Source organism: Antedon bifida, chromosome 11 (genome assembly GCF_963402885.1).
Source record: "Antedon bifida chromosome 11, ecAntBifi1.1, whole genome shotgun sequence".
Taxonomy (NCBI): Eukaryota; Metazoa; Echinodermata; class Crinoidea; order Comatulida; family Antedonidae; genus Antedon; species Antedon bifida.
The window spans coordinates 3319538-3335912 of record NC_136236.1 but is presented as its reverse complement, the minus strand read 5'-3'; the positions used below and the strand labels follow the sequence as shown (position 1 = coordinate 3335912).

At 33.8% G+C, this 16375-nt stretch overlaps 1 protein-coding gene, 1 long non-coding RNA gene and 1 other non-coding gene across 3 annotated transcripts; 1 reads left to right on the top strand and 2 right to left on the bottom strand.

Annotated features, from left to right (window-relative positions):
• Positions 1-179: 179 nt before the first annotated feature.
• On the top strand, positions 180-4358 carry LOC144855633 (alpha-N-acetylgalactosaminide alpha-2,6-sialyltransferase 1-like). The gene is made up of 6 exons (XM_078713536.1): positions 180-239; positions 405-582; positions 1092-1254; positions 1551-1668; positions 1851-2002; positions 2646-4358. Exons 2-6 carry the CDS (start codon positions 459-461, stop codon positions 2908-2910), a joined length of 822 nt encoding a protein of 273 aa, XP_078569662.1. The 5' UTR covers positions 180-239; positions 405-458; the 3' UTR covers positions 2911-4358.
• Positions 4359-5233: 875 nt separating this feature from the next.
• Positions 5234-5340, bottom strand: LOC144856601 (U6 spliceosomal RNA). Its single transcript, XR_013614947.1, has one exon. It is a non-coding gene; the product is annotated as a U6 spliceosomal RNA (small nuclear RNA).
• Positions 5341-14400: 9060 nt separating this feature from the next.
• Positions 14401-16217, bottom strand: LOC144856012 (uncharacterized). The gene is made up of 3 exons (XR_013614895.1): positions 16104-16217; positions 15286-15351; positions 14401-14620 (listed from the first exon to the last, which is right to left on the bottom strand). It is a non-coding gene; the product is annotated as an uncharacterized LOC144856012 (long non-coding RNA).
• Positions 16218-16375: the final 158 nt, after the last annotated feature.

The following is a 16375-nucleotide window of genomic DNA, read 5'->3' as shown; positions in this document are numbered from 1 at the left end:
AATGTTACAACCAAAACATGTGAATAATAGTGTGATATATAATCATGTTTTACAGAAAAACACGCGAAGACGAGAAAACGGACAAAAAGCCATACAATGTGGTGGTACCAACAGCAGCCAAGGTACATAAGAATCATTTAGTTCTAAAAAGGTTTGGAAAAATGAGACATTTCGGATCCAGAGGTCGGGATTTTGACTTTAGGCTTAAAGTAGATTTTAAGCCGTCGGTAAGTTTTAATGTTCAAGTGTTTACACTTCTGTCTACACTATCAAACTTGTTTGACAAAAAAAAAAGTTTGTTGTGACCACATATGGTAGCGAAATGCACAAATATGGTGGTGATATGACATCATCATGTCCATACATACATTTTTTTGTCGTCACAAAGTTTTGTTTTGTTTCAGAATTGTTCAACTTCCATTCAGAACAAGTTACAGAGAAGTAAATGGGCATCGAAGATGTACCTACCACATATCACCATGGTGATGCACGAAGGCGCGATGTCAAACGACGAGTATAGCAGACTACATGCGTTTGGTATGCCTTATGGTCTAAGCTTTCGCAATGACTTGGTATACACAGGTGAGGAGGAGAAGCATTGTGTCGGTTTATTGCGCGCCCCTTGATAACTATTGATGCTGGCCTCAGACAGTGCCAATGTAAATACATACAGTTTACAATTATTATAGGCCTACTTTGTAGGCCTAATACAATATGTGTATGTACAATATGTAATGTACAATATTCCTTCTTCGGTTTTTCCTTTAAACTAATGAGGTGTACCGAAAAACTGGCCTACATTTATTATTCCCATCATAATGTATATATGTGAATCATTGTCGACCACAGTGAGTGTAGTGGTGGTTCAATGCATACATTCAGATAGCAATGAAATAGGCCTTAAGCTCTTTTCACATTAAAAGAAGGTGGGACGACTAATTATCAAGTCCAATGAATAATATCTTAGCTCGTGTTTACACTTATTCGGGGGTGAATGTCACGAGAAGCCCAGTGGAGGAATTGGTTTAATCGATTGAACTTTCCTCATGGTGTGAACACGCATTGAGACAGTTTACGTTATTTACTGTTAGATTTACAAGCAATCCTATCAAAGCTACCTCGTGTGGACAGTATATTAGACTTTTCTGGTAAAGAAAGACCATCATGCCTCAGCTGTGCCGTTGTTGGAAATGGCGGCATTCTGAACGGATCTAGGCTTGGCAAAGAAATAGACGAACATGATCTTGTATTCCGGTAATATATAGTTATTAATCAATTGTATTTATTATTTGGCAAAGTTATGTTTAATGTGTAATATTAAAAGACGTCCAGAACAATTAATGTTTGATGTAGTTTGGTTCCCACTATATCCCCCTACAGTATATGACGTAAGCGCAACACTAGTCATTTGACCAATCACGGGCGGCGGATAATCCGTCGCTTGTGATTGGTCACTTGCATGGAACTTACGTCATCGCATTGCGTGCAAGAAACCAAGCTTAAATTAGTAGTACAGTAGTAGTAATATTCTAGATGTTTTTCTGTTTTAGTGTGAATCACGCGATTCGAAGGGGATTTGAGGAAGATGTGGGTACGAGAACTACTCATTACGTAATGATGGACAGATCACTAGAACACACAAGTAAAGAAGATGTTCCGCGAGATAAGGTATCTAACATTTGGTAGCCTACTATAGTTCTTTCACAGAAAATCCCTTCCTTTTGGACACCCCCACCCCTAATACAATAGCAATATTAGCATATACAAATTAATAATTGTTTTGTCTATTTTTGCGTGATTATAAAAAAACCCGTACTAATGATGACCTATTAAAATCAACAATTTTATAGGGGATTATATATGTGTTCTTACCGTGCAGAAGATTAGACTACGACTATATAGAAGCTGCTATTGGACCGCCTAACCCAAATATGAAATTAGTTACTAGTGCCAACAATATGAGAATACTGCATCCGGATTTTGTTCGTTACGTCAACAAAGTGTAAGTTAGTTACCATAAAGCTTGGTTCCCACTAGGACGCAACTATAATTTGAACAATCAAAAGCGATGGATTGTTCGAACTGTCACCTGTGATTGGTCAATTCGCTTGTCTTGCGGCTTAAGGCCCATTTACACTAGGTGTCGATAACGATCGACGATAAATAGACAAATATGCATTTTTCATACAGAACTATAGAATAATCATTTATGCTTTGATAAAAATGATATGTTCACATGTCCAATCAAATGACGTCATGATTAGTAAGATCAATAATATCGTGACAATACAACGTTCTTATTGTTTTTATTTATCATGACGTCATTTGATTGGAATTTTAAAAATATTATTTTTATCAAAGACAGCATAGATGATTATCCCATAGTTCTATAACGAAAAACTTTCTAATTTCTTTTGTTTTATGTAAAAAATATGCATGCTTATCTATTTATCGTCGATCGTTATCGTCCTAGTGTAAACGGGCCTTTACATCCTTGCGTACGTTGCTAGTGGGAAACATGCCTTGCAATTTTTTTTTCTCTAAACGAACTTTTTATTTTAAATTTTTGCTTGGCTTTGAGTGTTCCCCGATACGAAATAATACCATCAAATAATAAATATATTTTATAAATAATGTTTGTTTAGTTGGATCCAAAGACATCGTGCCTTTCGACCAACAACTGGAGGTATTATGTTCATGTCGGCGCTCCATAGTGGATGTGACTCTGTCAATGCGTATGGCATGGGATTCAATAAGCAGTACTCTTCACATTACTACGATATCGAATACCGACCACATAATTCAACTGCTAGTCACGACTTTGGACGAGAGATTGAAATTCTGAAAATATTAGACAAAGAAGGCATAATTAATTGGTACAAGCGAGATGTTAAACAATTTTATTCATAAAAATGTCACTTTGAATAAACTGACTGACAAGCAGAATTTCAGTATTTTATTTATTTATGTTCTGCCAATTACAAATTGTATAATAAACAGGATTAAACATTCTTCATTCTAAAATTTAGTTGGATCCAAAGAAATCGTGCCTTTCGAATTTCGAAAGAGTGGCAAGGTTCCCAAGTTATGGAAATCTACAAATATTACTCCGCTAAATAAGGTTACTCAACCTAAAGGTATGAATGACTATAGGCCCATTGCATTAACATCGCTTGTTATGAAGAGTTTTGAAAGATTGATTGAAAACAAGTTAATTAAAGAAACAAAGAATCAAGCGGACCCATACCAATTTGCTTATTGTTCAAACAGAAGCGTAGAGGATGCTACTTTGTGTCTCTTCCGCTTTCAATACTATTCGGCCAAGTGTACTATTGAGGAAGCTGATGACAATGAATGTAAATCCTTATTTATGTTCATGGATAAACAATTTTGTTACTGGTAGAAGTCAACGAGTTACGGTTAACAATTTTTATTCAAATTATATTGACTCTAATACTGGAACACCGCAAGGATGTGTGTTATCCCCACTTTTATTTTCAATATATGTTAGTGATTTAAGATGTAATGTTAATTCATGTAACATTATCAAGTTTGCGGATGACATGTGTTTGACTGGTCTTATTACAGGAGGGGATGAATTTGTATATAGAGAAGATCGTAACAAGGGTTTTAGATTGGTGTAATATTAATTATTTGTGTATTAATTCTAAAAAAACCAAAGAGCTTATATTTGACTTCAGAAAAAATGTTAATCACATTCCACTTGTTATTGACGGAAATTATGTTGAAAATCCAGAGTCTCATAAATATTTAGGGGTTTGGATAGATACGAATCTAAGTTGAGATACACATACGTGCAAAGTATATGCTAAAGGTGTTCAACGACTGTATTCCTTAAGGAAGTTGAAACAATATAATATAGGCCGTGATTCTTTATTTCTTTTTTATCAAAGTGTTATTCAATCTGTTTTAAGCTTTTGTTACTTGGGTAAATGGTCTAACAAAGAAAAATTTGAGTAAGTTAAACAGAATAGTTAGGAATGCAAGCAAAACTACTGGTGTCGAAATTTAAGGTATCACACAAATGTGTAATGATGGAATGATATCTAAATTAAATAGTATTTTAGCTGATGAATCTCATATTCTCAACAATAAGTTAGTAGTTACCAGATCTGGAAGATTAACAACAATTTCAGTAAAAACAAATAGACATAAATTTTCATTCTTACCTAGCGCTACTAGACTATACAACAGTGAGTTTCAAAGATAGGTCATTAGGTCTGTTGTATTTTTTATTGCTGATCATTTTTTGTTGTTGTTGTTAGTTCCAAGTTGATCACGAATGTAAATATTATGTATGTATTGTTTTTGCTTGTGTTTTTCTGCCAAGAAAACAATTATCATTATACTATGCATGAATGACTTAATAAATCGAATCTGAATCTGAATCTGAACTGGAGGTATTATGTTCATGTTGGCGCTCCGTTATTCATTTTATGCTAATTATTACTATATTTTATCCTACAAACGAAAGATATGGTCAGTACGCGTACGGGAACGATTGCACTGCCAATATGATTATCAATAGAGGGGGTAGTCGATCGTGTTTTTTATTTATTCATATACACTTTTATTATTCATAAAATACTTCAAAGTTAGTGCTATACCATCTCATCATATCATGGAAACGTCGCTACTTGCTTTTAAACAAATTCATTTTGTACAATAGTCCAATAATCATTTTCTAAAATGATTACGATAGCATAAAAAAAGACAACTACCCCCTCTATTGGTAATCATAGTTTAATAGTTCCCGTCGTACCATGACTGAAATTATAGTCCGCCCTCTTCCATGAGAAAACTTTTTATATATTTGGAAAGGGTACTAACTATTAAGTTCACGTCTTATTTAAGATATATAACGAATTATTTCTAATTGTAATTACTTTTTATTAATCGAAATATGCTAGTATTTAATTAAAGGTTGGTTTAAACACATATAAGTCGTTTCAACTCTACAATTTTGTTTCGAAAACGATGAACGAAATTTCCGAATTATACCACCACCTCCCTGATCACTTTTCTTTATTAAAATAAGAACATATCGATAATATATTAACGATTATTAATATTTTATGAATACATTAGTATAAAACGCATATTATTAATCCTTTTAATCACGAGATGATAGTTTCGATCTATTATACAGTTGTTTAACTTCATTTTTTGTTAATTTTTTTGGGGAAAAACATTAAATTGATTTAAACAAATTAAAAATATGGAACGCTTCACGATTTTGCGTGTCATCCTTGCGCAGGGGCCATGCTAATCTTCTCTGTATCGTTCCAATTTTAATATATGTACTGCCGAAGCGAGTACATTAATTGTCGAAATAATACATTTTATATGTATACTGCCAAATTTCATATAACAATGTATATATGTCGATTCCAATCAACGCGATTATACTAGGTAAAAAACACATTAAACGAATCGTTGTAAAATTCTCTACAAGCTCATCGCCTCATAAATTTAGTTTATAGTCCAGTTAACCATAATAGTTATGATTTAATAATCATATATAGGGATTTTTGTATCTATTATGTTGTTGGAAAATCATTTGAATATGAATAGAATTGACAAAAGAAACTAAGCATTCAAAGCTACTAACAATGCAGTAATTGACATTCCTTTGTTTGCATATTGGCCATTTTGGGTGAATACCATAATAAATGTTCTTTCATATTTTAAGCAATGCGTTTTAAGAACCTACACAGTACTTCATTAAAAGCATTAAAATATTAGTTGTGCTAGATTTTCAATTGCTTAAATTGATTACATGTATCATAATATTAAAGTTGTAATGAAATTTTTTTCTAAAAGAAGCCCACCTCGAAAAGAAGCCCACCTCGAAAAGAAGCCCACCTCGAAAAGAAGCCCACCTCGAAAAGAAGCCCACCTAGTAAAGAAGCCCACCTTGAAAAGAAGCCCACATCGAAAAGAAGCCCACCTCGAAAAGAAGCCCACCTAGTAAAGAAGCCCACCTCGAAAAGAAGCCCACCTCGAAAAGAAGCCCACCTCGAAAAGAAGCCCACCTAGTAAAGAAGCCCACCTTGAAAAGAAGCCCACATCGAAAAGAAGCCCACATCGAAAAGAAGCCCACCTTGAAAAGAAGCCCACCTCGAAAAGAAGCCCACCTCGAAAAGAAGCCCACATCGAAAAGAAGCCCACCTAGTAAAGAAGCCCACCTTGAAAAGAAGCCCACATCGAAAAGAAGCCCACATCGAAAAGAAGCCCACCTTGAAAAGAAGCCCACCTCGAAAAGAAGCCCACCTCGAAAAGAAGCCCACATCGAAAAGAAGCCCACCTAGTAAAGAAGCCCACCTTGAAAAGAAGCCCACATCGAAAAGAAGCCCACATCGAAAAGAAGCCCACCTTGAAAAGAAGCCCACCTCGAAAAGAAGCCCACATCGAAAAGAAGCCCACCTCGAAAAGAAGCCCACCTCGAAAAGAAGCCCACCTAGTAAAGAAGCCCACATCGAAAAGAAGCCCACCTTGAAAAGAAGCCCACCTCGAAAAGAAGCCCACCTTGAAAAGAAGCCCACCTCGAAAAGAAGCCCACATCGAAAAGAAGCCCACCTTGAAAAGAAGCTTATTTCGAAAATAAGCTCATACAAGAGTCTTTAAAAAAAGAAGAAGCCATAGAATCAGTTTAGTAATAATAATATAATAATTTATTTGGAAGCTACACTTTTGAAACAGTGGCACACTTCTTGAATGAAGGTGTGTCCAGAGTAAGTAAAATAAAAGTTAGAGAAAGAAAATGATTTAACAATAGGCCTTTAACAAGGAAACTTCAACTAAATTATTATGTACAAGATATAAAAAAATAACATTAACAAAAGTAATATTTTTTAAACTGCCTACTTCCTTTTATTGATAACTTTATACTTTTTAATCATAATATTTATCATTCTTGACTCGTTATATATTTTACTTGAATTTATTATGTTTACCTCATTTTATTGAAGGAAGAAATAAATGTTAAGTTGAATTGAATTGAACTTCTTTAATGAAGGTGCGTCCATAATACAGTAAGTAAAATAAAAGTTAAACAAAAAATGATTTAACTTAACAATAGGCTTATTTGCAGTACAAGGAAACTTAAAATAAATTATGTACAAGATTAAACGTAATACAGGATTTAAAAAGCAAAGAACTAATTATTTTCATTGTTGATTTCCCTTTTCTTTTTCCATGCCCGTCTGGTGAAACCTTTACAAAATCTATCGAATGCAACTTCAATATTAGTTTTGTACGGTTGCGAGTCATTAATTGGTTATGACAGTGCCAAAAAATACAACTAACCCCTCTGTTGGCAATCACAGTGAAAGTTCCCGTACTGACGCGACCATCGAGGCGGTACTGACAGAAAATAAATACTTATTATAATCATAATACACCTGTATTATTCATTATTTCATTAAAACTAGTATCCTAGTAACTCATCACGAGTAGACCATTGCTTACGTTGAAACTAATGAGTTGTTTAGTACGATATAATCCAATATTCATAAAAATGTTATGACAGCGTAATAAAGAAATAAAGTCACTAAATTTTAATAAATCTAAGAAACAACAATATCCTTTGTGTTCCCTTTAGCAAAGTCAATGTTCTTAAAAGTGGTTAGGCCTACATCAGTAGATTAAGTTTATCTTATAATAGTTTAGTCCAGGCCCATCCCCATATCGACATTTTTAATTCCAATCTTTATCTGTTTCGTCGTAATTTAAGTGTTTCTGAGTTGTTGTAATTGTCTTTGTATCTGTTAAACCAAGCTGTAAGTGGCGGATTTGTTTCTGCTGTTGTTTCTGGTTTAAAAAACTAGAGACTTAATATTTAATTTCATATTTCAATGAAAAAGTGCACTTCCGGAGACAAGCTCTATTGTCCTGGTGAGTCTTATATAGTTTGTTTCATATCATTTCAAATCATGTAAAGTGCCATTTTTCCGGGCGGGAACCTATACAGCTCTATTTTTCAAAATTGTCTTTGCTCTGTACTGAAGATTCTTATATATGTTGTTAAAAAAAATAATAGATGTCATTTCCGGGGACCTTGCAGCTAAAGTTTGGTATGCCGTGCGTTGTTATGCAAATGAGTTTGTGCAGGTGTATTATGGGGAAGATTCGCGGTAAACACGCCACACTGTTAAATTTGATGTTGTTAATCTTTACATTAGAAAATTGTTCATTCAAATCATGTAAATAAAACATTTTCCGGAGGAACCTAGCAGCTCTTCTCTTTTAGTTTGCAAAAGTAATCTCGAAAAGAACTCCATGTGGAAAAGAAGCCCACCCAAGAGTACTAAAAATGAAGGAGCACATGGGCTTCTTTTCGAGGTTTTATGGCAGTCTATTTAATGGAAAATAATGCCATGCAACTTTGTTATTTAAAAAAAGATCCACTTGTTTAGGCCTGACATTTACAACCCTCAAAATATCACTCTTTCAAAATTAAAGAAAAACAATATTTATTTCCAATTCCAAAAAAAAAAAAATATCCGTAGAGGTTCGAACCCAATCTACTAGAGTTAAGAGCAACCAAACCTGAGCATTACCCGTTCGGCCACAAAGTAGTACATGACTGAACAGCTGATAATAGTCTATTTATACGTGTATTACGTAATTCATCATTACGTCATAAATATCCTATTAACCTTGATAAAACCAAAATGATCAGTTAGCTCAGTCGTCTGAGCGTCGTGTTAACAACACGTATGTCGTGGGTTCGATTCCCACGCTGGTCGGTGGAATAGAGTTAAGGCTATGCGAGCCACTGTGTTTGGGGTTCACAGATCATACGTCCCCCTTTCCACCACACATCATGAGGCGACAACATCAATGCATCTGGTGATGTGGTGGAAACGACCCCAAAAGGCTGTGGCAGGGCCTTAGTGCTGAGGCAGGGAGAGCACATTTAACATCTTTTTTGTTTTACATTTTTTTTTCAACCTGTATTCGATCTCGTAAATGTTATGTTTGCCGCCCTCAATTTTAAAAGAAATTGAATTTATTATATATTCATCGCAGGTGTACGAAACGGTTTGGTATGCCGTGCATTGTTATACAATGGTCACGTGCAGGTGTAGTGGGAAAGATGCTATTGTTAGTCATTCGCGGTCAACACGCCACACTGATTTTGTTAATAAATGTTGCTACATTGGTAACGAAAATGTCCGATTCATGCAAGATATTGTATTGTAATATTATGTTATGAATAAACGTTTAAGGTAGTTGGTGTGTTTGGCCAGAATCCCAGAATAAACATGTTTTAAACAGATAGTTTGTCTCCGATGGTTTTTGTATGGGGTTAATGGAGAGTGAAATAAGATAAAATATAGAACATTTGCAAAGATGGCGATTTCTAGACCAATTTCGAAGCATAGACTAATTCCGCCGCCGGGCTAGGCCTTAAACATATACGAAGTCGAGTTTTAAAGTAGAAAACCCCAGCTAAAATGTTGAAGTCGCATCTGGATAGTTGAAATTTTAACATTATCATAATTATCATAGGTGATTATGTATAGTAATAAGTATAAGTGCAATTCTGGGCTCTATTTTCATTATTATAGCTCTGCCCCAACGGTGGGCTAGTACTGGAGACTTAATATTTAATTTCATATTTCAATGAATAGGGGCACTTTCTTATATAATTTTTTTCATATAAATTCAAATCATGCAAAGTGCCATTTATTTCGGGCGGGAACCTATGCAGCTCTATTTTTCAAAATTGTCTTCGCTCAGCCCCAAAAATGGTAGGGTACTGAAGATTCTTATACATGTTGTAATAAAAATAGATGTCATTTCCGGGGACCTTGCATCAAAACAGTTTGGTATGCCGTGCGTTGTTATGCAAATAAGTTTGTGCAGGTGTATTATGGGGAAGATTCGCGGTGAACATGCCACACTGTTAAATTTGATGTTGTTAATCTTTACATTAGAAAATTGTTCATTCAAATCATGTAAATAAAACATTTTCCGGGCGGGAACCTAACAGCTCTTCTCTTTTAGTTTGCAAAAGTAATCTCGAAAAGAACTCCATGTGGAAAAGAAGCCCACCCAAGAGTACTAAAAATGAAGGAGCACATGGGCTTCTTTTCGAGGTTTTATGGCAGTCTATTTAATGGAAAATAATGCCATGCAACTTTGGTTTTGATTTAAAAAAAGGTCCACTTGTTTAGGCCTGACATTTACAACCCTCAAAATATCTCTCTTTCAAAATCAAAGAAAAACAATATTTATTTCCAATTCCAAAAAAAAAAAAATATCCGTAGAGGTTCGAACCCAATCTACTAGAGTTGAGAGCAACCAAACCTGAGCATTACCCGTTCGGCCACAAAGTAGTACATGACTGAACAGCTGATAATAGTCCATTTATACGTGTATTACGTAATTCATCATTACGTCATAAATATCCTATTAACCTTGAAAAAACCAAAATGATCAGTTAGCTCAGTCGTCTGAGCGTCGTGTTAACAACACGTATGTCGTGGGTTCGATTCCCACGCTGGTCGGTGGAATAGAGTTAAGGCTATGCGAGCCACTGTGTTTGGGGTTCACAGATCATACGTCCCCCTTTCCACCACACATCATGAGGCGACAACATCAATGCATCTGGTGATGTGGTGGAAACGACCCCAAAAGGCTGTGGCAGGGCCTTAGTGCTGAGGCAGGGAGAGCACATTTAACATCTTTTTTGTTTTTAAATTTGTTTTTAACCTGTATTCGATCTCGTAAATTTTATGTTTGCCGCCCTCAATTTTAAAAGAAATTGAATTTATTATATATTCATCGCAGGTGTACGAAACGGTTTGGTATGCCGTGCATTGTTATGCAATGGTCACGTGCAGGTGTAGTGGGAAAGATGCTATTGTTAGTCATTCGCGGTCAACACGCCACACATTTTGTTAATTAATGTTGCTACATTGGTAACGAAAATGTCCGAGTCATGCAAGATATTGTATTGTAATATTATGTTATGAATAAACGTTTAAATTAAGGTAGTTGGTGTGTTGGCCAGAATCCCAGAATAAACATGTTTTAAACAGATAGTTTGTCTCCGATGGTTTTTGTATGGGGTTAATGGAGAGTGAAATAAGATAAAATATAGAACATTTCCAAAGATACCGATTTTAGACCAATTTCGGGCTAGGCCTTATAGGCATATGAAGTCGAGTGGAAAACTCCACCTAAAATTTTGAATGAAGTAGCATCTGGATGGTTGAAATTTTAACATTATCATAATTATCATAGGCGACTATGTATAGTAATAAGTATAAGTATATAAGTGCAATTCTGGGCTCTATTTTCATTATTAGCTCCATGGTGGGCTAGTACTGGAGACTTAATATTTAATTTCATATTTCAATGAATATGTGCACTTTCCGGAGACACTAAATAAGTATTTATCTTAGACAAACGCAAGTTATTAAAATCACTGATATGGCTTGAAACTAATTTTTATTTTGCATTACGGATGGAATAACCGATATTTAACATATATAGCAAGTTTGAAATATTTTTGAAGTATTTCCAGAAGTATTTTTTCTCGATGTTTTAAATACGAAAAGATATTAACATTCAGTGACTTATTTATAGTTTATATCACTGTGCTCCACTGGTGCCAAATTGTGGCCACTTGAGCACAGTGTATTAACATACGAAAAGATATTCAATTCAATTCATATTTATAATGCGCCGAATTCTTTCCAAAAAGATAAGTTCTAAGGCGCAACGCCAGAACCGCTAGCACTCGTAAATTTGTTGAAATAAATATGATTTCAGATGCCTTTTAAACATATAATATTGAAACTTATTGAAGCGACTTCAAATTAGGTCCACTTGAGCACAGTGTATTAACATACGAAAAGATATTGAAAGTAGTGACTTATTTCTATTATATCACTGTGCTACCCTGGTGCTAAATTGGGTCCACAGTTACCGTAGTACTATTTATATTATTGAAGTTAATAAAGGCATAAATGGCGCTCCGTTGAGAAGTAGAGAATGCTCCAGTCGTCAGAATGGAGCGGGGTTGGTGAAATCTGTCCACAATAGGTTACTTTTCTGTCCATAATAGGTTACTTTCTGTCCACAATAGGGACTAGAGGGCGCTATTGTTTGTCCATAATAGGTTACTTTCTGTCCACAATAGGGACTAGGGGGCGCTGTTGTTTGTCCATAATAGGTGACTTCCATAATTGGCTGTCCAAAATAGGTGACTTTTTGTCCACAATAGGGGACTTTATTGGAGTAGTGCGCCATCCATTATGTTGTCCATAATAGGTGATTTTTGTAATGTGTAACTTGTGTAGGAAACTCCATAGCATATAGTAGACTAGTAATTAAGTAGCCTGGCCCTAGTATAGGCTAGATAGTGGCCAACCAAGTACTATACTAACTAAACTAGGCCTAGCCTAGGCCCTAGGCCTATATCCTATAGGCCTCCAAGTCTGAGTTAATAGTAGGAAAGTTGTATCGTAAATAATAATTTGCTTTCTGGGAAGAATTATGAATTGCCTTTTGAATTCCAACAAAACCAAAAATAACCCTTCAACACCTTAAATCCTAATAAAAGTTTAAATGTAATTCAAACAAGTCTTCAATAGAGTCTTCAAATAGGTTTTGAGAGAAAAAATCCTATTAAAGTGTGATTTTCCGGTTTTTTTTAATTGTTGTATGAAATTTTTATTCTGAAATAAGTGATCAATCAACCAATAGGTAATATTTCTAGCACTTTCAAACTATAAAAATAAGGTAGGCCCTATGTCCCAAGTGTGTCTAAAATCACTTTCCTTGTTGTTTTCCTTTGTATACTCCTTGTTGTTTTCCTTTGTATTCTCTAAACATAATATTTCTCAAATGGTGCCCACACTACAATCTAACCACTAGGAGTAATACAGCTTTGTTCAACTTGACCAAGACATATTTTATATAATGCATGTAACAAGATGTAAAGACAAGTGGAATTACTCAAGAATCAGACAATGTTCACTAAGTTACAGTGTGTATGTAAATAGTTTGAGAGAATATTATGGCACATTGTACAGGATTTAAGGTTTTAAGATTGTTGACATTTGCTCATTTAGATTTAGCAATTAAATATAATCTATTTGAAGCATTATACAATCATTATTTTTATAGGACGTGATAAGGTGTGATCTGACATCAGCAAATTAAAAAAGAAGAAATATTATTTACAATATCACCAACTTTGACTTGCGCTTTATTTGAAATAAAATATGTAATCCATTGGTGTTTTCACCAACAGCTACTGAGTTATTAAGTTCTTTTTATTAGACACCGTCCAGTGCAGAAGAAAAGTCAAGAAAACAAAAATTAAAATGTTTACAGCCTTTAACTGTGCCCATGAATGAAAACCTTTGAAAGTAAAAGTTCAATATTATACATTTGTTTAATTCCAAACTGAAAAAATGTAATTAGTATATTATTATACTATTCTAGATACATCAAAGCAATTTCTCAACAATCTTACAAATTATAGGAGTTAAAGACGCTTGACAACAGCTTTTCATTTCATCTTTGGGTTTTCCATTCCCTTTGTAAATAAGTAGGCTTACAACATTTGAATCTTCCTATTGTTTTAGTAAAATACGTTTTTATACCTTTATACCTTTAATTCCTGATGATAGTCCACATAGGTTATATAGATATATGATAATGTTTTCTCTTTACCGTTAATTTTTTGTTTTTTTTTGTTTTGTTAACAGTAATAATAAAAATCAACTTTATCAATTTAATATTGCAAAAGACATCAGAGTTCAGCACTTCATTTCGTCATTTTAGGTCGTCCCTTGTTTCAAAATCCATGACAAATCATCCCAGTCAGTAGTCAATCAACAGCAGCAGTTCTCATCCATTTATTATATTGTTGTTTAATTAAATGAATCAATTTTAATGTTTAAAGATGTATTGTCCCCCTGAAAAAATAATTCTTAAAAAAAAAATTTCCATTCCATTTTATTGTAACATAATAGTTATCCACATTGACCAAAAATTAGATTGAAAAAAAATGTATTACCTGAAAAAATGTAATTTAAAGCAAAAAATGGTCAAATTGGCTGCTAGCCAATGGATTTTTGGTTGAATTTAACCATTTATTTTGTCATTTTACAAGTGAAAACATTATTTTTTTTTCGTTTTTTTTTCGATTAACTTTATTAAAACTACAAAATAACATATTCAAAGTCTGATTGAATTAATTTTTCATGTTTTTGAGGGACAATACATCTTTAATAATGAAGCAAAATAAATATTATTTTGAATCATTAGGAATACGACAATAAATCCAGTTTACATACACGCAGTGTACAATCAACAATTTTGTTCTGTATTCTAAATTTATTCATAATCTAAATCACATTCAAAAATACTGAATTATATTAATTTTAAAAGTGTAAAAATATGGTTAAACTACAATTTAAAAAATAGCAAAGATAAAAAAAATACACCATAATTATTATGTTTATTACTATAAGTATTGACCGATGATGATATGATCAAAGATATTATGTTGAAATGATGTACCTTTTCATTTCAGCAGGATATATGGGCAGAATATCAAACATCTGTATGCCTATAATAAAAAAAGGAAATAGTTAAACACTATAATAATGTTTAGGTATTGTATAATAAAAGTAACTTCAATCTTAGTAATGCTGAGTCAAATTGTCATGTTGTATGGTGGGACACAGTTATGTTTAAATATTTTATTGCATTTATAAAAAAGATATGTAGGATTGTTTTACTAAATTTATATTTATGCCAGTTGTCAGAGTCAATTATTACCATACTCACTATATAAAAACTTATATTAAATGTTTAAAGATAAAGGCTTTATTGAATGAATGCTTTAATAATATAACATTTAATTAAATTTTGAAATATTTTCTGCATGAATTTGTCAGTGGATTTATCTATTCTTTGTATGGTGATTGTAATGTTTATAATGAATGGAAATAAACAAAGAAATATCTACTTTTATTTTCCTAGCAAAGCAAATGAATAGAACATTTCAAATGTATTGTCAGTAAGTTTTTCTACTACGGTACTGATAATATTCAGTTTGTCTCATTTGTATCCTCCTTTTCGAGATTACTTTTGCAAACAAATACTGTTTTGAAATAGGCTTCTTTTTGGGATTTCACAGTATCTTGATCATATTGAAAAATCTCCTAAAAGATGTGGGTTATATGTAAAGTATTTTTCTTCAATTGTAGGTTGGGCCTATCTGTTACTTACCCTAGTTAATAGACATTTCCATGCTACTGTACTATAACATTGATCAGAAGATACACTGTACACAATCTGTAATACACGCAAAAAATATGGGAAAACAATTGTGAGATTTAAATAGATGACATAATTAATAACACAGTAACACTAGCTCTGGTTCTACTATACTGCCAACCTATTAACTGTCCGCACTGTTTGGATAAGACTCGTTCATTCACAAAATAATAAAAAAAACTAAAATTTTAATAGTTCAATCTAGCAATCTAGATGTTTGTGATTTGAAGATTTCGGTCTTCAAAGTATAGTAGCGGTGGCAGTAGTAAAAGACCGTATTAAATAGTGACTAGGCCTCTAGTCACTTAGTGACCTGCAGAATAGGCAATATAGTTACGAGTAAAATAGTATGTTAGTCTATATATATTCATATTATATTAATAAATAATAAAAAAACAAACAAACAAGATAACTGAGGCTAGGCCTAGTTGTTTGTAGTAGGAAACATATCTACCTAATATGGAGCCCATGTCATTTGTATTCCTGTAAGCAGGGAGGTACCCTGCTGCTGTATCTAAGCTAGGCCTAGCCCTAGGTAGGCTAGTAGTAGTAGGCCTAAGTAGGCCTATAGTATAGAGGTAGCCTAACTAACAGGACTAGGCCCTAGGCCTAGGCTAGAGAGACTTAAATACTATACTAATTAGCCTAGGTCGGTAGCCTCAACTCAAAGCATGGAGCTCCATGCTCAAAGTCTGAAGAGAAAGCAAATTAGTATTACTTCTACTCGCGAAACAAACTACGTACGTACGAGAGTACGCCAAAAAAATCACCTATTATGGACAACACAATGGATGGCGCACTACTCCAATAAAATCCCCTATTGTGGACAAAAAGTCACCTATTTTGGACAGCCAATTATGAAAGTCACCTATTATGGACAAACAACAGCGCCCTCTAGTCCCTATTGTGGACAGAAAGTAACCTATTATGGACAAACAATAGCGCCCTCTAGTCCCTATTGTGGACAGAAAGTAACCTATTATGGACAGAAAAGTAACCTATTGTGGACAGATTTCACCAACCCTATTGTCAGAATGACGCT

Excerpts from the sequence above, each read along its gene's own strand:
- LOC144855633 (XM_078713536.1), top strand. The coding sequence starts at position 459 with ATGTACCTACCACATATCACCATGGTGATGCACGAAGGCGCGATGTCA. Across the intron at positions 1,255-1,550 it reads GAACATGATCTTGTATTCCG|TGTGAATCACGCGATTCGAA; the intron begins GTAATATATAGT and ends TTTCTGTTTTAG. Across the intron at positions 2,003-2,645 it reads GTTCGTTACGTCAACAAAGT|TTGGATCCAAAGACATCGTG; the intron begins GTAAGTTAGTTA and ends ATGTTTGTTTAG.